Below are 23015 nucleotides of genomic sequence, written 5' to 3' on the forward strand. Positions count from 1 at the left end.
GGAAAAATTTTACCTCATTTTTACCAAAATTTAAGTTCATTGAATGATATTAAATTGTTACTCTGTCTTGTTACAGATATGTATCTTACATTTTGAAAATACAACTTACTTAGTTATATTTAAAATAACCCCTTTGAAAATCTTTGAGCAAACAGTTGCCAATAACTTTTTTACTAATAAAAATTGCCACAAGGATATATATAAATATATATATATATATATATATATATATATATATATATATAATATCCTTGTCCTCAAACCTGTCGTCTTGATTTTAATAATTAATATTGATTGAGTCACGTTCCTTGACCATGAAGTAATATCTTGAGTATCGTCAATGTTAAAATAATAACCACTGCATTTTGAGAAATTGCTGAGGCTCCACCGCATTGCTGGATTTCAATTTCCTAAACAGGATAAAAAACAATAATATAATATATAATGATAATAATAATATATATATATATATATATATATATATTTAAATTAAATGTTTTATTGTTTAATGTTTAATAAAATTTTAATAAAATTTATATATTTAGATAATGGTACTGCGTTGATTCAGACTAAAATCTAATTTATTTATTGATTAAAAAAAAATCCACTATTTGATTTAAATAAAATTAAAATAATCAAAACACTATGATGCGTTGGAATTAATTATCAAAATGTAAAGAAATTTGTGTAATAAAAATATAACATTATTATTAATATATCATGTATATTATAAGAACTTCTGCAAAGCGGCAAAATATTTTTGAAGGCAAAACAGCGTTTGCCGGGTCAGCTAGTATATATATATACTAGCAAGCCCGACAAACTCCGTTTCGCCACCAGATGGTTTCTTGAGAAAGATGAAGAAATTTTTGGTTTGTTTTATATTTGAAAAGGAAAATTTTGATTTTATTGCACAACAGTAATGAATTTATTTCGATTACAAAAATGAAGTGTTTTTTAGTTGAACTTCTCTAAGTAAATGAAAGTAAATTCGCAAATTATCCGTTTCATTGATGTGCTCTTTGGTAAACCACATTTTTTGTTTTTTGGTCTGACGTTAACACAAACAAAGCGGATGGTTTTCCAACTTGTGAACAGGCAACGTATAACTGCCCATGTGAAAAACAATGATTTTCTAAATAATCTATTTGAAATTTATCCCGCAAACACTAAGCGATTGCCCTTGCAAACGCAAGGCAAACTGTAAATTGCAATCGTTTGAAGTCAAATGAAAAACCAGTCGGAATCATTGGTATGTCACCAAATCGCCAGCAATTTTTTATTGAATGGTGAAATTCAGTGCGTGTACATCATTATTCTTTGCGGCAAGAATTGCTCGTTGACTTAACCAAACATAATTCTGATAATTCTCACTAATGTCATTACTCGAATTTTCAATTACGGTGCGTGAAGTTCCAGTAGCTTGCATTAAGGCACGATGCCATGCAAAACTAATTTTCTTAGCTATAAACCTTGGGAGCTCGAGACGTTTCCAACGATTTCAAAATTGTCGAAATCGGTTCGTGCGTTCTGGAGTTATTTCGTCAGGAAGAAAAACCCAACTCATTTTTATATATATAGAAGATATACAACTAGTCTATATACAAATATCTAGGTTCTTGCTAAATTATCCTCAAATAACAATTATTTAACATAAACTTTATATTCCACCTTTTATACCCTTAATAGTTTATCTTCCCCCCGATACTATATATCTATTTTATCTACCACTCTATCAGGTCTCTCCAATAATTATCTTTTATAATCTATTAAATTTTTACCTCAGGATGGTAGCTGATGCATTTCGGCGGCCTGCGCCTAAACAAATGCTGCCTGGCAGCACTTCTTGCACACTCTGCACTTGTGCTGGCACCATTCCCGTTAGATGGCGTTGCTTCTGCAGATCTGATGTGCAACTGCTTCGACCCACATGGACATAAGGTATCGACTACCAGGAGAATTAGGTTGCTGTGGGGTATCTTTTGGACGCTGAAGGGCCTAGATATAAAGGAAATAAAATTATTAAATACGAACAGAAAAGTCCATTAATCACGTGACTGATTTTTTAAGGGTTTTTGAACCCTCTCCGCACCCTTGGTGATATTGAAAATTATCCTTCATCCGTACCAAACATAAAGTGCATTTTTAGTTTCGAGCCAAAATTGTAAATTATTTGATTTTTTTTTTAAATCGAGTAAAAAATAAATACACATGATATCTTACTATACTCCTCCCTCAATAATCACGTGTCTAACCAATTGATGTTAAAGATAAGTAATTATCCCACCATATCAAAGTACAATTATCAACCTACTAATTACCTTTCACAACCAGTAACATGGCAATTCGTCAACTTTCCCTTCAAAGGATTATTCTGACCACTCGTGTTCAATCTGTCAGGTTGCAAAACATACAAATCAGTCCTCAAATCACAAGGTCGACCGCCATTGGGAGTCCCTGGATATAAAAAATATAATTATAATTATTATCAGAATAAATAGTATTTATTATTTCATAACTCTTAGACTTTTAGAACTCTTAGAACTCTTAATACTCTTATAATTATTCACTTATTTACTTTTTTAAGAGTTGTCTTCATAATCGTAAACGGTTTGTCTATCTTAATGGATTCTTGAGCAACATTGAAAATAGCAGTTCAGGTGTTCCTCAAGGATCCATTCTTGGTCCACTACTATTTATTATTTTTATTAATGACATATCTGATATTATTAGCTGTCCACATTTAATATTTGCAGATAATCTCAAACTATATCTCAAAATAAATTCTATTGATGACTGCTTATTATTACAGTCTCAACTTGACTCTTTCCACTCTTGGTGTGTCTATAACAAATTACATTTAAATATATCAAAGTGCAAGATTCTTAGTTTTTCACATAAGCGCGTACCAATATATTTTGATTATAAAATATCTAACACCAGCATTAATAGATGTAGTGAAATATCAGACTTAGGAGTTTTATTTGATTCTGGTTTGTTTTTCTCGGATCATATAAATGATATTTGTAATAGAGCACATAAATCTTTAGGTTTGATACTGAGAAATTGTAAACAATTCAATTCTAACAATGCACTTCTTTGCATGTACTATTCTATTGTACGTTCAAAATTAGAATATGGTTCGATTATTTGGTATCCCCATCAAATCAACAACTCTGATGCGATAGAAAAGGTTCAGCGAAATTTTCTGAAATATCTTCATTATAAAACATATAAAATTTACCCTGAACGTGGCTTTGACCACAACATTTTACTAAAAGAATTTGGTATTCCTTCCCTTGCCTCACGTCGGTTTATCTGTACAATTATGTTCTTATTTAAACTTTGCAATAATTTTATAGACTGTCCTCTTATTCTTAACCAACTATCCTTTGATGTTCCAAGGCCCAATTATTTTTCAATTATCCTACTCTTAAATCTAATTCTCTCTTAAATTCGCCTATTTTACTTATGTCCTCTAACTTTAACTTAATTAATAATGAAATAGATATTTACAACACTTCACCTAATCAAATAATCTCCATCTGAACAAGTTAACCTTTCTATTTTCTTTTCAAATATCTCATTATTTTATCTTATTCTGTTTATAAATAATATTGTTACATTCTGCATTATATGTAATTTTATGTTAAGCGTTTTATGTTAATAACTATATATTGTAATTTTGTATATAATTTAATTGTTATTCATTATGTAAAATAATTGTATTTTTGAGTCCTCTTGGAAGAAATCTGTGGGCTATGTATTTAAAATAAAATAAAATAAAATAAAAAATAATTTGTACACTTCAAAATGTAACTATATTGTATTATTCCCTTGGGCGTTGAATAAATAAATAAATAAATAATTTTTTGTACCTTCTTTAATAGGTACAGAATTTGTATCGCTATTTGTGATTGTGGCTCTATGAACGTTTGCAGTCTCAAATTGTGTGTTGCTCTTTCCAAAATCTTGATTTCTATCTTGGTTCAACTATAAAGAAAAAATGTTGAAATAAAATACATTTAAATTTAGAAGATTATTTAGGTGATCAGGAATTGCAAGATTTTTTATTTCACAATTATCCTTTCCCCACCTGGTCCATTTCATCCGGATTATAATCAAAATCATCATCATCATCCACATTATCATCTTCATAATCATCGTACAAGGATTCATCATCGTCCAACCTTCCCTCCTCCTGCTGATACTCATTATCGTTCATCATCAAAGATGGGAAATTATAATTATAAATCTTGCTAGCCGTAACAGTCTGCACCAGATCCAAAACCGTCGTCATTTTGGCCCAGAGATAAAACCATCGTTTCAACCAAGAAGTGAACCAATGGGAACCTGGTTGCAATCTGCTGCAGGAACCGGTCACGCGGTTGGAGTCTCCGGTGCATGTACCCTGGGGGTAAAAGATTTAGTAGTATGTGATTAGGAATAAGGGATAATTTTTTTTAGTTTACCTGGTAGTCGAATACGGCTACTCTTTTAAAAATGCGGTCTTGTACTAAAGAGTCCATGATGGTTCCGTCGATTTCGCCAAAAAATCTACCCGTGTGAGTGTTGTCTTCGCTGAGAAGGACGAAACCGTTGTTGTCCAGTAAATAGCAGTCAAGTTCTTCACTTGCGCAGGTTTTTCGACAATTTCCGTGTAAACCCGTACACTAAATAGTAATAATAATAATAATAATAATAATAATAATATATGCATATATATATATATATACATAAATATATAAAGGTGGTCCTTAATATGGACATTTTCAAATTTCTTTGCTCCGAAGGGCTCCGAAGCTTCCAAATTATCAAAAAAAAATCCTCTAAAAGTTTTAGCTCGTAATATTAACATTTAGATAGTCCGCAATTCAATTAAAAGTTTCGTATATCCATTATTAACATATGTCATTAAGTAAATTTTTGCGCCATCTGTCTTAGCAGACTTCTAATTATATCTTAAGTATACGAAACTTTTAATTGAATCGCGGACTAACTTAATGTTAATATAAAACTTGTAGAAATTTTTTTTTATTAATTTGGAAGCATTTGAGCCCTAGGGAGCAAAGCAATTCGAAAATGTCCATATTAAGGACCACCCTAATATATAAATTTGTAAGAGTCCGTTATCACGATTCAAGTATTTCACAGTGACGCTTTGCAGAATCCTGCCTCATACAAATAGATAAAAACAGCTGAAATAAAATGAGTGATACTTCTTTCCTATACGAGAACTATTAATTAATACTTACATACTATTATTCTATATTAATTTAAATTGATTAAAAACAACACTAGTCACGTAGGACTAAGCTATAGACATTCTTATACATGAAATCTTTTTTCAAGTGCAAGTGTTGAATTAGAATTATTAATTCATTGCTTTGTAATTATTAATTACAATTTAATTATAAGTTTTTGTGAAAAAACATATGTTTTTATAATACAGACTCTAACTTTGTATGCGCTGAATAGTTTTTCAATTTCAACTTTAAGTTATTGCTACTTTAGCCACTAATATAATTTGCAATAACTGATTTCTTTATTATTATTAATATATTTTATGGTTTTCTATTAAATTGTTTACAAAGCATCATTTGACGTTATGCTTCCCAAGATTTTATTCAAAATCAAAATTATTTGACTTACTGCGCTTGTAATATTAACAAAATGTCCAGCCAAAGCCGAATGTTTAAACTGGAGCCCTACGACAGCTGCTGGAGCCCTATGCCCTTTGTGCTCGACAAAAACAGCATGTGCCACTGTCACCACAGGACCACCTTCTGTAAAAAATTAAGAAAAATTAGTAAAGTAAAAAATATATTTTTTCATATAGTAAACATAAAAACAGATTTTCAAAAAGTGATTTTTCTAAAAAAAAATAATGGTTTCAACAAGTTTTAAATTTTTTTAGGAGATAGTACAGCAAAAAATTTCCCTCCCTTATAAAAATAATATATAGTACTCAATATAATTATATAAAAACTAATAAAATAAAATTGTAAAGTTAACTTAAAAATGTATATGACAAAAAGTCAAAAATAAACAACAAAAAAAAAAATCAAGAATATTCAACAATTCAAAAAAAAAAAATTAAAGAAAAAACAGTTCTTGACTAAAATTATTTACTGTTCAATTTTATTGAAATTGAATTTATTTTATGCAATTCAGTAAAACACATAAATAATTACTGACCAGAATTAAAAAGCTTTAAAAATAATTATTTGTAATTTATGTATAATTTTCAACTATAGGGATGTAAATATTTTTCTAATAGTAAAAAGAGTTATTTAGCAAAAGGTTCCAATTAACAAAATGATATAATTTTATATTCTTATATACCCATATTATTAATACAAAAAATAAACAATTTTATTTAGATCGATTTTAGTTTTAAAGACAATTAATTCAACAAAAAACAGATTATTTGCTATTGTCAACATTATCATTCGTTTCGGCTTAACGTTGAGTTCTGGGACACCCTATATATATATATATATATATATATATATATATTATATATAAAATTCTTCTGTAATGATGTACGTTAAATAAATATACTTCTCCTAAACGATTATTCGGATTTTGATAAATCTATCTGGAGTTTGTTAAGGGATTTTTTTTAGAATGCGTAAATAAATGGAAAAAATGCAAAAAAAACGACATGTCATTGTTTGACATTGAAAACATATTGATACATGAGAACTGTCCTTCTGCCAAAAATGTCGATTCACTTGAAATATGAATTTAGTTTAAGCGAGTCTAGACAATATTATTATATAAAATCCATATTCATAAGAAAAATGTATTATCTACAATATTATTGCCGAAAACCAGCTAAGATGTGCCAGAAATTAAAAAAAAAGATACAATTGATGTTTGGCAGTTGAAATTATATAAATTTAGTTTAATAAATAACACAATAAGTCCAAAATTTCATATACATTATTTTTAAACTTATGCATGTTGCAATTTGCTTTACTTTACTAAATAATTTAAAAACAAAAAAATATTTCAAAAATTCATTTGTTTCATCGTGATCTTAGATTGAACAGTGTCATATGAACTAGATTTTACAAATTAATTCACCTAAGATTTAAACGTAAACAATAATGTTTATTAAATTATTAGTAAGAAAAATGTACTTTAGAAATTGTAATGGCCAAAAAGCGACTATTATATATTATATAAATTATTAAAGCAATTATATTAGTAGGAAATAACAAAGGTGATATTGTTTACTTATCCCGCAGATACTATATTTATTCTTTCTGAATTTTTAATACTGATCAAAAAGCTGCAGTTGGCTTATGCTAAGGCCATAAATGGAAGGACATTAAATAGAATATTGAAAAGTTTGGGATAGGATATTAAAAAATTTGGAACGTGGGTACAGGACAACGTCTGTCGGGTCATCTAGTATATATATATACAAAATTTATATATTTATTTATTTTACCTTGATCAGTGGCAGCTTCATCATCAGCAAAATCCACAGAAAACACAAAACTTTCCGGTTCCTGCGAATGCTGATCGACTGCCCTCCGATACCAAGTCGATTGTGTTGGCTTTGGATTAGCTTGGGCAAAACGACTACACAAAAACAAACCAAAATTAATAAACAAACAAATAAAAAATATCATCTATCATCTATCCCCTATCTACTTACACTCCTGGTGAATCCGATGAAGGATTATCGATATCGTTATTAGCACCAGGACCGTGTTCTGTCCATCTCAATAAACCACTCCTGGTGGCGACAAAACTTAAACTGACTCCGAACATTTGATATCCTTGTCTTTATTGGAAAGCATTGGAAAAAAATTGGTAGAATTATAATTTTGTACGAGATGTTTTGGATAAGTGATTTTGTAATCGAAGTTGCCAATGTCCGGTAAGCAAATCCTGGTGAAAAATAATGGATTATTCCAAAGTGTGTAAATGGATTTTTTTGGCGTTGGAAAAAGATATTGTAAATGGAATAATGTAAATTGTCGTCGGTAAACTTTCTGGTTATATTATGTTTATATTTATTTTTATATTTATTTGTAGTTGTATTTGTATTTTTGTATTTATTTTTGTATTTGTATTTTTGTTTCTGTATTTGTATTTTTACTTATATTTTTGTTTCTATATTTGTATTTGTACTTGAATTTTTGAATTTGTACTTGTATTTTTGAATTTGTATTTGTACTTTTGTATATGTATTTTTGTATTTTTATTTTTGTATTTTTATTTTTGTATTTTTTTTTTAAATTTGTATTTTTGTATTTGTATTTGTATTTGTATTTTTGTATTTGTATTTTTGTATTTGTATTTTTGTATTTGTATTTGTATTTGTATTTTTGTATTTTTATTTTTGTATTTTTTTTTTAAATTTGTATTTTTGTATTTTTATATTTGTATTTTTGTATTTGTATTTTTATATTTGTATTTTTGTATTAGTATTTTTGTATTTGTAATTTAGTATTTATATTTATATTTATTTTTACATCTAATAAATACATCCAGTGGCGTCGGAACCAAATTTTTGATGGGTGGGCTCGTTTTTTTTTTTTTTTTTAGATAGGCAGCCAGTGGTCTCATTTTTTTTTAGAGATATTAGCCCATATAATTTTTTTTGATGGGTGGGCTGAGCCTCCCCATCAAAATTCATGGGTGGGCTCAAGCCCACACAGCCCACACAGCCCACACGGTTCCGACGCCACTGAATACATCTAATACATCTATATTAATATTTGTATTTGTATCTGTACTTGTATTTTTGTTTTTGTATTTGTATTTGTACTTGTATTTTTGTTTTTGTATTTGTATTTGTACTTGTATTTTTGAAGTTGTATTTGTACTTGTATTTTTGAATTTGTATTTGTATTTATATTTATATTTGTATTTTTATATAATTATAAATATTATTTGTATTTATAATTATATTTATATCTGTTTTGTATTTTTGTAATTGTATTTGTATTTTTGTTTTTGTATTTGTACTAGTATTTTTGTGGTTGTATTTATATTTATATTTGTATTTGTATTTGTACTTTTATTTTTGTATTCGTATTTGTATTTATATTTATATTTATATTTATATTTATATTTATATTTATATTTATATTTATATTTATATTTATATTTATATTTATATTTACATTTATATTTATATTATCTTTATCTTTTATTTTATTTTCTATTTATATTTCTCTTTTATTTATCTTTCTCTTATATTTATATTTTCTTTCTTTTCTTTATTTTTATTTATATTTCTATTTTACATTTACATTTATATTTATATTTATATTTATATTTATATTTATATTTATATTCTTTCCAGTATGCTGTTATAAGTAATATATTTATATAAAAAAATAAGTAAATAAATGGATAAAGAAAGAGAAAATAAATATATAAATAATTAATAAATAAATAAACGTGAGAATAAATAAATAGATAAATAAATGAATAAATAAATAAATAAATAAATAAATAAGTAAACATATGAATAAATCAAGAAATAAATCACTAACCAGAAAAATTAAAGTAAATAAGCCAAAAGATATAAAGATAAAAAATAAATTTGTAAATAAATAAATAAATATAAATATAGGTAAATAAATAGATAATACAAAATAAATAGATACATCAATGAAAATTAAATAAAAAAATATTTTACTCAAGTAAACGTACTTTTACACTAATTATTTATTTATTTAACGTCCATGGCAATAGTTATATAATATTATAGTATATTTTATTATTTTTTCAATTTATCATAAATCTTTTTGCATCGCCAAAATTTTAAAATATTCACATATAAATAATGTTAAGAAATAAAATCCATAAAGCTGCTCTGAAAAAAATTAAAATTTGGGATTAATATTTATATTACCTTTACTTACAAACTAAAATCCATTGCTTGAAAACACAAAAATTAATAAACTAAGTATAATTATATATATATATATATATATATATATATACATATATTTTAAATTTCCCATTTCGATATAGATTTCAAAACATAATTCATTTTCCTTCGGAGCCGTCAAACTGTCAATTCGCGAATCCTTAAGAAAATAAACGATTTTACGAAAACTTTAAAACTTTTCGACTTGAAACTTGAAAAGTTTTAAAGAATTTTTTAATTAAACCGATTCATATCGCGAACATGGCATTCGATTTCAAAATAAAGATTTGTCGACAATTGGAAATATATAAAATTAATTATTAGAAAGTAAACTTTCCATAAAGGAAAAGTATTCAAGGATAACGATTTAAAAAAAAAGTGTTTGTGTTGATAATTTATAAAATTAGGTTTGTTCTTATATTCATATTTATATTAAAAGTTAAGGTAATTTTTTTGTGATAAATAAATTAAATTATTGAAGTGTTGATTCAAATAAATTCTTTATAAAAATTCTATTGCATACGGTGGAGCAACGTAAGAACAACGTTTAAGAAATAATGAGCAATTTATTATTTTTCAATAAAAATAATATTTTTATCTATATCTATATCTATATCTATATATATATATATATATATATATATATATATATATATATATATATATATATATTTGAAATATTTTGCCTCTCCACCGTAAATAGAACATGAACAATATTTTAAATCATCTAATTAAATATTGAAATTCCAAATTGTAGTTTTTATATAATTCTTAAATAAGCAAAATTAAAATACTAATGTGTAGTTTATATAAATTCCACATGTACTATGATTTAAAAAACTAACAAAACTGGCTGTTTTTTCATATAATATCTGGTAAAAAAATGTTATCTTTGAAAGACTCTTGAAATAACTACAAAGTGGAATGTCATACATTTAAATATAAAATATGCAAAACATAATAATATATTATATAATAAATAATTGCAGATATTTAAAAGCATTGTACGTAGAACAATATTTAATATATTTTTTATACCAAATTCCGTACGATTCAAAACTCAAATATCAAAATTGAAAAAAAGAGCAATAGTAAAAATATGTACATTTTTCCCTATAACTCTGCAACTGTTTCTTTTGCAACAAAATGTATAGTATATAATTATGTATATATATATTATAAATAATATGCATAATATAGTATAATTAAAGTTAGAAAATATTCTGCATACAATAATAAAAAACTAAATAAATAAATATTTTTTAAGTTGCAAGAATTTACACTTTTGCATCCAAACTTAGAGCATAAAATATTGCTTTTTCTACAATTATGAATAATATAATGTTTTTCTATTAATTATTGTTCTATGTACCAATCAAATTCATTTCATATCACCTAAAATATTTTTTTATCGAATAAGGATGTATCTATAAAGGGTTCTACAAGGATTTTTGGTGCTTTTTTCTATAATTTTCGACCAAGTGTTTTTACCTGTGCAGCAAAGCCATAAGTGTGGCAATTGGGCTACAAATGGTGCAAGACAAGACAAGACACATAGCAATATTAATAAAATTATAATATTGTGAAAAAATATTTAAAAAAACATCCTGGTGTGCTAGAGAAATATTAAAATTAAACACAGAAAATTTTTAACTCAAAAAGTTTTGTGGTTTTGTTTGAAAAATGTGCAAATTTGTGCTCAGTACAAAAACAAACTTGTTATTCAAATTAGGACGTTTTCACGCCTAAGGACATGCAGACTATTTAAAATTTGTGTTTTGAAGATAAATAAGAGATTGCAAAATCAAAGAAAATCATTTTACGACGATTAAGTAAATTAGCTTTTAGGTAATAATAATTCTCAATTGAAAATGTCGTAAATTTGATAAATTCTCAGTTGATAAGTTACGTTTTTTGCGACAAGTTTAAAATTAATTCTTAATGTAATTATACTTTACATAATTTTATTAGTTTGTATTAAAATGAAAAAAGTTTTATCTGAGATTTAATAGAGTTACCTCACAAACCCAAACTTGTAAAATAATCGCAAAAATACAAAATTCTAGTCGTAGTCCAGTCATTTGGTCGTTTTGCCGGTACAGTACTCCGGGAATTCTGAAAATTGGTAATCTTATAGATTTCGAGGTGCTCTTTACGAAAATCAACTTTGCCACCTCAAATTTGAACGGCAAGTTGCCGCCATATTGAAAAAATAGCGTCAAAAAACAGCCTTTTTAAAATATCTCCTTTCTGGCTCATTCTACGATAAAAGTATCTATGTACGAATTAAACTAGAGAAAATTTCCTACAATTCTTTAGAAAACCGTTTTTTTGTAAATTTGATAGTTTGAGAGTAAGGCCGCCTCAAAGTCTTTGCTGCTCTCGCCTTAGTATCAAATCTCTCCATATATGACAGCACTTTGAACTTGACCACATTCCTTCTAATAAATAAATATTTTTAATGTTAAATTAAGTTAATAAGATCTAGAAATAAAATAATTCAAATATTTTTCTGTTTTTTTGCTGATTTTTTAACACTTCAAGCTACTTACTTATAGCTACTTTACCATTGAAGGGTTAAAAAATCAGCAAAGAAAACGAAAAATATTTGAATTATTTTATTTCTAGATCTTATTCGCTTAATTTAACATTGAAAATATTAATTATTAGAGAGAATGTGGTCAAGTTCGAAGTGCTGTCATATATGGAGAGATTTAATACTACGGCGAGAGCAGCAAAGACTTTGAGGCGGCCGTACTCTCAAACTATCAATTTTACAAAAAAACAGTTTTCTAATGAGTTGTAGGAAATTTTATCTAGTTTAATTTGTACATAGATACTTTTATCGTAGAATCAGCCAGAAAGGAGATATTTTAAAAAAGCTGTTGTTTGACGCCATTTTTCCAATATGGCGGCAACTTGCCGTTCAAATTTGAGGTGGCAAAGTTGATTTTCGTAAAGAGCACCTCGAAATCTATAAGATTACCAAATTTCAGAATTCCGGGAGTACTGTACCGGCAACAGCCTTTTTTTCCACCAAATGACTGGACTATCGCGCCAATACAATTTTAACAGTTTTAATTATAATAGTATTTAATATTTTTGCCAATACGTCCAATTTGTAGATATGGAAAAAGCAAAGTATATATTAATAAGATAAAAAAAATGATGTAACCATTATTAACTCACTGTTTGTCTTCTTTATGAGAACTCTGCCTGGACCCCATGGAGCGCCTGTCTAAGCCATCTGTCACCATCGCGTCTCGAACCAGGCTCTGGACCAAACTCTTGTCACCTGGGCAAAAAAAATGTAAAAAATATACACTACAATAAATATAAATATAAATCTTATATATAAAAATGGAGCTCTCGATCAAATGATTCGGTAAAACTCGAAAACGGCTAAACCGATTTGGCCACAGTCTTAGTCTTGAAAAATTCATGCTAATCAGTAGGTTGTCGGAAAGGTGAGATATTACTTCAAAATCGCGTAGAAACTTTACATTTTTAATTTGAAAATTTTTGTAGAGGCGTAATTTAAATTGTGGGAGTCGTAATGTTATGATAATATATAAAATTAGAAACTCCCAACATAATAAAAAAATATAAATTTATTAACTGTAAAAATATTTCGATATCAAAAATATACATGACATGTCCGATTGTTTTTTACAAAACACAACCAGCCTGCTTGATATCGCCACACACTCCCTGCCCAGTGTTGATCTCACAGTTTAAAAAAAAATACAGGGAAACACGTTATAAAAATGTGGTGGGAAAGCAGATTATAGCAGACCAGTGTTGTAATACTGGTCAATTACAAATTTCCATGTTTCGTCAGCAGATCCACCGTATGTGGTGATTCGACCTGCCATCAACTCCATATTCTGCATAAGGTTCTGACTAAAAAAAAAAATGTGGAAAATTTCCTGTACCTCGATGTCGGTGAACTTCTAAGATTCAGCCTCGATCTATGGGTATTAGTTATATCAGAATAACTTAATGTTTAGAATGCATAATTCATGGGTACAGTTTCCATTTCTGCAAGCGTTGCATTCGTATCTGATGAGTTCCGATCAGAGAAAGAAGTTGGCTCTTCATCCAAATCAGGATCATTGGTTTCTTTGACATAAGAGTCCAGAATTGTGGAATCCAATAAATTATGTCAAATTTTGTTTTGACTCGTCGTTGTCACCGATAATGGGAGGTAGCATTATAAGATGATTTGTTGAGTTAACAGAGAAAGAGAGGTTGAATTGCATTCCAATGAAAAGTTCAGGCTCCAAATTATTTTTACTGTCAGCAATAGACACTGAGGTCTGGGTATACCAAATGAGTAACCTCGGAAGTCTGATCCAGATAGTAAGTGCGTTAACTATGATGGATTGGACTGGACATACCTTATAGGTCGTCACTGAAGACCAGTGATTATGGTGCTGCGTCAAAATCAATTTTTCTCAAATCCTCGAAAAATAAAACTCCTTTTTTTTTTGTTTTCATATCACGTCGGGGTCACCAATGTGGGAGTCGTAATGTTATGATAATATATAAAATTAGAAACTCCCAACATAATAAAAAAATATAAATTTATTAACTGTAAAAATATTTCGATATCAAAAATATACATGACATGTCCGATTGTTTTTTACAAAACACAACCAGCCTGCTTGATATCGCCACAAAATAAAACAATGGATGGTGGCTAATACGTCAAATGTCAAACGTTTTTGACAGATGGTGTTCAATTACGTTTAATAGCGTTTAATAACTTTTTTTAAATGTTAATATAAAAATGCACTTTATGGCATATTTTTCTCAAACACGTGCTCGGAAAAATCTCATTTGTACAATTATATACTCATTGGTATTTATAAAACATTTTCTAGGTTTTAGTTTTTTTAATTATGTTATTTAATTTCAGAAATTAAATTTGGTATCGATCAAAGGGACATTTTGTCGAATAACATTTTCCCATTTATAATTTCTGAGAATTTATCGAAGAATAGATAGTAATATATAAAGGTCCGGGGTTAAAAAGGTCCACCACCAATGTGTCAAAAATCAGTAAAATTATGCATTGTTTAACAACAATATTTGAAAGTAAGGGAAAAAGATGTATAACCAGCTATTACCTTGATTCTCATGACTTTGCTATCGGAAGATAAACGGTAATCTTTGAAAATTCATAATAATTTTGTAAAATACCTTTAAAATTAGAATAAGACATTAAACCTGTTTGCCACCTGGCCGTTACAAGTTACTCCGCCTATAGAGTAGAAAGGTCTAAATAACAAATTTTTGAAAGACATCAAAAAAGCACATTTCTACAATGATGAAGTAACTGGCAGTTTTAATGAACGTAGTCAGATAATTGTTCGTTTGAAATGTGTTATTTGTTGTGATATAATTGGTTTGATATTTATAATATGATCAATATTTGCTCAAAACCAAATTGGACCTTTGTGCCTCGCCCTGCTCTACATATATACTTTTTATCAAATTTACTTTGATTTATCAAATGTTACTTGAAACTTTTCAAAAAGCAGGTCAAAGATGAAATACTTAATTCATTTTCTATCTCTCTTCGCAGAAATTTGAAAATTTTGTATAAGCTCAGTAGTATTATTTACAATTATACGCAAAATCCAGAATGCAAAAATAATCTGAAAGACTTGAAACGTAATCAATAAGTCGAAAGACCAAAAAAGACTTGGATTGGATTATACCATGTTTTCTATAGAAAGTGTATAAAACTTCCAGACAAAATATAGACAAACTAATGGGGTTTATTGTTTTTATAATACCTCATTGTATATAGCATTCAAACAACACATCCTTATACACTGAAAGTATTAATATTTTTGATTCTCTAGAAATTGTTTAGAATATATCTTACTTAGCAAAACAAAGTTTGTCGAGTCAGTCTAGTATGAATATAAATATAAAAACAAATTGAGAATGTCTAATAGTTTAAGGAAATACCAGTCCTTATGTATTTTGAATACATTTGTGTAAAAAAAGTTTAAGTGTAAATTAAATTTATTCAAATAAAATTATATATTATTCACAGAGAGAACAGGACAAATTACAGGACAACCAAAATTATACATTTACTTATTTTTTCTACTTACAGAAATATCCGTCCTTATCCGTTTTCGCAGCTCTGGGTTCCTCCCTAGCTCTCGGTCTAACGCTCATCCATTTCCAACCAGGACGTCCGGCCCTGGACAAAAAGTGTAAGAGCCGTTTTTCTGGAGGGCCCAACAGGCCAGGATTTAGATCCGAATCTTGTCCTGGCTGGTTGTTTGAAAATTCGCTGAAGGCAGGAGCCGAGGATGCGTATTCGCAATAAACCCTGAAGAGAAAGAGAATTGTTATTTGGAAATAAAATGAAATAAAAGGAATTATTAGTTTTTAGTGTTAATGCTATAAATGCGATGGTTGCATTTTATATCAATTCAGATATTTTTATTATAAATTTTAGTCATATATTTTAATCCAGCAATACAATATATCATAAAATAATATTCCACCATAATTATCAAATCAAACATATTTGTATATTTGCTCAGGTCTAAATTTTTGTATGATCTCATAGGATTGTAGAGAACCAAATTTAGAACTAGTGGTATATGGCATCGTGCCTTAAGGCAAATTGCTGAAACTTCCCGCACCAAAAATTACATTTTCTTTAAGAACTCTGAATAAATGGATTTTAGAGATTTTTAAAATCTTTGAAAAAAAAATTGACGTTTTTGAAAAAAATGAATTTTTAATACTTGAAAATATTTTGGAAATTTTGAACTTTTTTTCAAAGCAATCGTGATATGTTAGCTGCGTAGAAACAAAATACGGAAGCGCGTGGGCGCCGCGTCGCAGTTAAAAATTGAAACAGATAAATATTAGTACGGAACCCATAGAAAAGTGAATCTTTATAAAATATGTGATAATTTGATGTGCATATGTCTAATAATCATTTTTATTACAGTTCATAACTGCTAAACCTGCCTTTCCCAAAATGTAAACAATTCTTCATCTTTTCAATTCAAGTAAAATGTTTTTTGAAATATTAAAATCTAATGCTCCGATCTTCGGAACGAGTAGACCTGCCTTCAAAAACTAATCAGCACGTCTCCTTATCAATACGAATCGAATGTTTTTTGAATTATTCAAATTGGTCGATCGGTGTTCCCGAAATCGTCGACGAAAATTTGTATCCGCACACACACATACACACATACCTCTGAAATGTAAAGATATACAAAAAATTTCATTTTCGATTTTTGCGGGAAGTTAATGAAATCATTTTTAACAAATGTACAAACACAAACAAAACAGAAGAATCACAATATGTTAACTGACCAACATAAAACATTTGACAATACTTTTTCATCGGCTCACTAGCGCCAAATTTGCGACTACAATATGTCCCCTAACTAAGAATCATTCTGATCGCGTCTTTATCAAAAGATACTCTATGCTCGAAATGTCAACTTGAATTCGGATTTCGGAACGACCATAACCGTGTTCTTATTGATAAAAAAGCGTGTAAAGTGTTAATATCATTTTAAGATTTAAGCAGCTGGAAAATTTTCTACAACAAATGCAAGTATATTTAGATTGATTATAATATTTGAGATATTTGAAAAAGATACTATACACAGTGAAAATGTCTGAAGAAACAATTATGGATTATCAGAAAATTAAAATTGAGCCACTAGAACTTTCAATAGAAGACATAAAACTTGAAAATGAATGTGATTCTGAAGTTATTGTTAAGTCTGAATCATGTTTAGAAAATGATGAAACTTGCCTAGAAAGATTTATGAATTCCGAAGTAACTATCGAAGAAGAAATCAAACAGGAGGTAATTGAGACACCCGATTGTGAATATGGAATTGGTAATAGATCATTTTCAGAATCTAATTATTCGAAAGAGCACATGGTTGACCACATACCTAGAAATGGCAAAAATGGTAACAAGAAATGCAATGTATGCGATAAGACATTTAAATATTCATCAAGTTTGCAACAGCACATGCTTACTCATAGCACAGAACGCCCTATCGAATGCAAAATCTGTCATAAGACGTTGAAAGAAAAAAGCACTTTGACGAGACATATGCTTATTCATACAGGAGAACGCCCTTTCAAATGCAACATATGCAATCAGACATTCACACGAAAATGTAATATGAAAGCACACATGGTCTCTCATACCAAAGAGCGTGTTTTCAAATGTGAAATATGCAATAAGACATTTTCACGAAAATGTAGTATGAAACCACATATGCTTATTCATACAGGAGAACGCCCTTTCAAATGTAAAATATGCAGTAAAACATATGCACAATCAGGTGACTTGAATAGGCACATGCGTATTCATACAGGGGAACGCCCTTTCAAATGTGATACATGCAATAAGGAATTTGCTAATTCAAACAACTTTAAGAGACACAAGGTGACTGTTTATAATGGAAAACGTAATAAAGATCAGTGAAATATTAACAAGCAGAAAGCAGAAATATCTATGAATTACTTATATTTTATTTGCATTGTAAATTGATATACTGCTCTACAAATATTTAGTACTATGAATAAATTTATATAAGTATATTTGTTTTTATATTATAAGATTCACAGATATTGTTACAAACTTTATTAAAATGCATTTTTCTTATTAAACTGTACTCAGTCATAATATTTCAAACAAAATAAATTAAAAACAATTTTTGATCCCTTAATGCCAAATTATACTGATCAATTAGTAGAATAGAGCAAAAAAATTTAAGCACAATCCTAAACAGATGTCAACTGGTGAATTCAAATTGCTGGAATTTTCGGTACCAAATTAAAATTTTGAAAATCCGAATTATTTTCGATATTAAAAAAAAATGTTTTTGGGAATAAAGAACACAATATATATTTTTATAGATAAGATATATATTTTTTTTCTTTTCCCAAAAACAATCATTTCTTCAACATAAGCACAAAGTTGTTTAAATCATTTAAATCGGATGCTCCCTTGCCTCGAAAACTAGCATTTTTTGCACATTTATCTCTTTATCTCCAAAACGGCTCCACCTGCCTCTGCCGAAATCTAATCAGCACTTCTCCTTATCAGTAAGAATCGAATGTTTTTTGAATGATTCAAATCCGTTGATCAATGTTCCCGAAATCGCCGACAAAAATTTGTATCCGCACACACACACAAACATGCATTTTTTCTTAGGTATGTCAGTAAAATGTTCAGAAACCTTCAAAACGTCGAGAAATGCAAAAATTTCCATTTTCGATTTTCCGCCCATTACTATAACTACCCTAGGAGAAGTTAAAAATAAATTGAAAAATTCACTAATTAGCTAACAGTTATTATAATTTACTAACAGTAATTTTTTTTTAAATAATATTGAAATTATTTAAAAAAACAATAGTAATACAACCTTTCAATATATGAATTATTTAATAAAATAAATAATAAAATTTACATACCAATCAGGATGTATGCGCCAGTTGTTTCCTTTGAAGTATTCGGTTACTAAAAATATTTAAAATAAATTAATAAACATACATAAATAAATATTTTATATATACATTTATAATGTTGTTTCGATGTTGATAAAAATATAAATAATAAAATAATTTCTTTATTTATTTATTCATTCATAAGCAAGCCGTAATCAATAATAATAGATATTATTTCAGGCTCTTGTCAATTGAACTAGTTTCAACACTATATTTGTGTCATCTTCAGCAAATTCTGTTAGAACTTTTCAAATTTTTTTTTGATTATAAAAATATTTTAATGTTTTATTAGATTTAAATCAAATCAAGTTGAGCTTTTTTTCTACACACACACATATTTATATATATATATATATATATATATCTTCTATATATATAAAAATAAGTCGAGTTTTCCTTCCTGACGAAATAACTCCAGAACGCACGAACCGATTTCGACAATTTTGCATTCGTTGGAAAGGTCTCGGGCTCCGCAAGGTTTATAGCTAAGAAAATTAGTTGTGCATGGCATCGTGCCCTAATGCAAATTGCTGGAACTTCACGCACCGTAATTAAAAATTCGAGTAATGACATTAGTGAGAATTATCAGAATTATGCTTGGTTAAGTCAACGAGCAATTCTTGCCGTAAAGAATAATGATGTACACGTACACGCACTGAATTTCACCATTAAATCAAAAATTGCTGGCGATTTTGTGACATACCAATGATTCCGACTGGTCTTCCGTTTGACTTCAAACGATTGCAATTTCCAGTTCGCAATAACAAGTCGCAAGGCCAATCGCTTAGTATTTGCGGGATAAATTTCAAATAGATTATTTAGAAAATCATTGTTTTTCACATGGGCAGTTATACGTTGCCTGTTCACGAGTTGGAAAACCATCCGCTTTGTTTGTGTTAACGTCGAACCAAAAAACAAAAAATGTGGTTTACCAAAGAGCACTTCAATGAAACGGATAATTTGCGGATTCACTTTCATTTACTTAGAGAAGTTCAACTAAAAAACACTTCATTTTTGTAATTGGAATAAATTCATTACTGTTGTATAATTTTTCCTTTTCAAATATAAAACAAACAAAAAATGTCTTCATCTTTCTCACAAAACCATCTGGTGGCGAAACGGAGTTCGTCGGGTTTGCTAGTATATATATATATATATATATATATATATATATATATATATATCAATGTCAATTTATTACCATTGATCGAGCTGTGCCTGATCTCCAGCTCGGCCCTCAACTCATACATCCCGTATCCCTCAGGAAGGGCCACTCCCAAAGAAAAAGGAGTCCCATCGACTCTTTCATAAAAATATTTGTGTCTCCTGGTAGCAACTCGTCTACCAGAATCGTAAACCGTTTTGACACCAAATTCAGTCTCGCCTTCTTTCTGCTCTATCATATCTCTTCGAAGCTGAAAAGAAAAAAAAGAATTAATAACTAGTTGAAGGTGCATTTAGCCTGAAGGCAAGTTGCATGAACTTCCCGAAAGTTGTGTAGTAGTATACTTAATCGATCCAATTTTAGAATAAGCAACTTGATCTGCCTTTACAATATTTTTTTATTTTATAATTATAAAAATTTTATTTTATCACTATCATTGATTATAAAAAAAATATTTTTTATTCTTTTTTATTATTTTTAATATAATAATCTGAATACATAAGTGGTTCTCATTGTGACAAAATTGTATCGACGCATACGATTATTTTCCAAATTGTAGAAAACGATGATATTATTATAACTTGATTAAAGTAAAGAATTTCTTGGTCATTTCACGACCTCGGAGACGAAGTATATTTTCTAGGCAGAGGCTTCATATGTTTTTGATTTTTCAAAATCGGTTCGGTAGGATGAGCTTAAATGTGGACGAAAATTTAACACTTTTTTTCAACAGTTAATTACAAGAAATGGCTCGGTAGATTTTCACCTAAAATTAATCAGCATCATTCCCAACTAATATCTTTCGAACAGTTTTTGATTTTTCAAAATCGGTTCGGTAGGATGAGCTTAAATGTGGACGAAAATTTAACACTTTTTTTCAACAGTTAATTACAAGAAAACGGCTCGGTAGATTTTCACCTAAAATTAATCAGCATCATTCCCAACTAATATCTTTCGAACAGTTTTTGATTTTTCAAAATCGGTTCGGTAGGATGAGCTTAAATGTGGACGAAAATTTAACACTTTTTTTCAACAGTTAATTACAAGAAAACAGCTCGGTAGATTTTCACCTAAAATTAATCAGCATCATTCCCAACTAATATCTTTCGAACAGTTTTTGATTTTTCAAAATCGGTTCGGTAGGATGAGCTTAAATGTCGAAAATTTAACACTTTTTTTCAACAGTTAATTACAAGAAAACGGCTCGGTAGATTTTCACCTAAAATTAATCAGCATCATTCCCAAATGATATCTTTCGAACAGTTTTTGATTTTCCAAAATCGGTTCGGTAGGATGAGCTTAAATGTGGACGAAAATTTAACACTTTTTTCAACAGTTATTACAAGAAAACGCTCGGTAGATTTTCACCTAAAATTAATCAGCATCATTCCCAACTAATATCTTTCGAACAGTTTTTGATTTTTCAAAATCGGTTCGGTAGGATGAGCTTAAATGTGGGCGAAAATTTAACACTTTTTTTCAACAGTTAATTACAAGAAAACGGCTCGGTAGATTTTCACCTAAAATTAATCAGCATCATTCCCAAATGATATCTTTCGAACAGTTTTTGATTTTCCAAAATCGGTTCGGTAGGATGAGTTTGAATGTGGACGAAAATTTAACACTTTTTTTCAACAGTTAATTACAAGAAAACGGCTCGGTAGATTTTCACCTAAAATTAATCAGCACCATTCCCAACTAATATCTTTCGAACAGTTTTTGATTTTAAAATCGTTCGGTAGGATGAGCTTAAATGTGGACGAAAAGTTTTTTTTCAAATTACAAAGAAACGCTTTGGCAGATCGTTGCACAAAACTGACAAACGATAGTCCTCACCGAAATACATCAAATGGCTTTTAAATTTCTAAATCGGTTCAGGCGTTTTTGAGAAACGTCGATCAAAAGTCTAATTTTGACAAATGCCAAAAGACCATACTGATTTTTGCAAACTTTGACGAATTTTAAAGCTAAACCAGTTGTCGTAGGGCCGTAATATTTAGTATGACCTAGAAAACTATGGTATCTATCGTCAAAAAAATAATCATAAAAATCGTCAAATTTTTTTTTTTAAAACTTTATTACAAGAAAACGGCCCGGCCGATCTTTACCAAAAACTAATCAGCACGATTCCCAACCAATATCTATCGAACGGTTTTGAATTTTCAGAATCGATTCAGAGTTGCGGGCTAAAACGTGGACGAAAAATTTTTCACTTTTCTGCAATTTACAAAGAAACGGCCCGGCCGTTCGCCGCACAAAACTCAGAAACGATAGTCCTCATCGAGATACATCAAATGGCTTTTAAATTTTTGAAATCGGTCCAGCCGTTTTGGAGAAAACGTCGATTTACGGCAAAAAATCTGTTCACAACCACACACACACACACATACACCACACACCACACACACACACACACACACA

At 28.8% G+C, this 23015-nt stretch overlaps 1 protein-coding gene across 1 annotated transcript in view; it reads right to left on the bottom strand.

Annotated features, from left to right (window-relative positions):
• Nucleotides 1-271: 271 nt before the first annotated feature.
• The window catches only part of LOC113367795 (voltage-dependent calcium channel subunit alpha-2/delta-3), a 37695-nt gene continuing 14951 nt past the window's right edge, over nucleotides 272-23015 (bottom strand). Inside the window, exons 14-27 of the mRNA XM_026609375.1 lie at nucleotides 20631-20844; nucleotides 19397-19442; nucleotides 16036-16259; nucleotides 13094-13199; nucleotides 11396-11428; nucleotides 7673-7801; nucleotides 7463-7596; nucleotides 5653-5786; nucleotides 4473-4673; nucleotides 4097-4411; nucleotides 3879-3993; nucleotides 2322-2457; nucleotides 1782-1998; nucleotides 272-410 (exon numbers count right to left, since the gene is read on the bottom strand). Of these exons, the coding sequence (XP_026465160.1) occupies nucleotides 300-410; nucleotides 1782-1998; nucleotides 2322-2457; nucleotides 3879-3993; nucleotides 4097-4411; nucleotides 4473-4673; nucleotides 5653-5786; nucleotides 7463-7596; nucleotides 7673-7801; nucleotides 11396-11428; nucleotides 13094-13199; nucleotides 16036-16259; nucleotides 19397-19442; nucleotides 20631-20844 (2115 nt within the window). The 3' untranslated portion in view covers nucleotides 272-299. The remainder of the gene's footprint in view (nucleotides 411-1781; nucleotides 1999-2321; nucleotides 2458-3878; nucleotides 3994-4096; nucleotides 4412-4472; nucleotides 4674-5652; nucleotides 5787-7462; nucleotides 7597-7672; nucleotides 7802-11395; nucleotides 11429-13093; nucleotides 13200-16035; nucleotides 16260-19396; nucleotides 19443-20630; nucleotides 20845-23015) is intronic.

The sequence above is a fragment of the Ctenocephalides felis genome, unplaced genomic scaffold (genome assembly GCF_003426905.1).
Source record: "Ctenocephalides felis isolate EL2017-DRISC unplaced genomic scaffold, ASM342690v1 CF-g0.4_SCAFFOLD_01170, whole genome shotgun sequence".
NCBI lineage: Eukaryota > Metazoa > Arthropoda > Insecta > Siphonaptera > Pulicidae > Ctenocephalides > Ctenocephalides felis.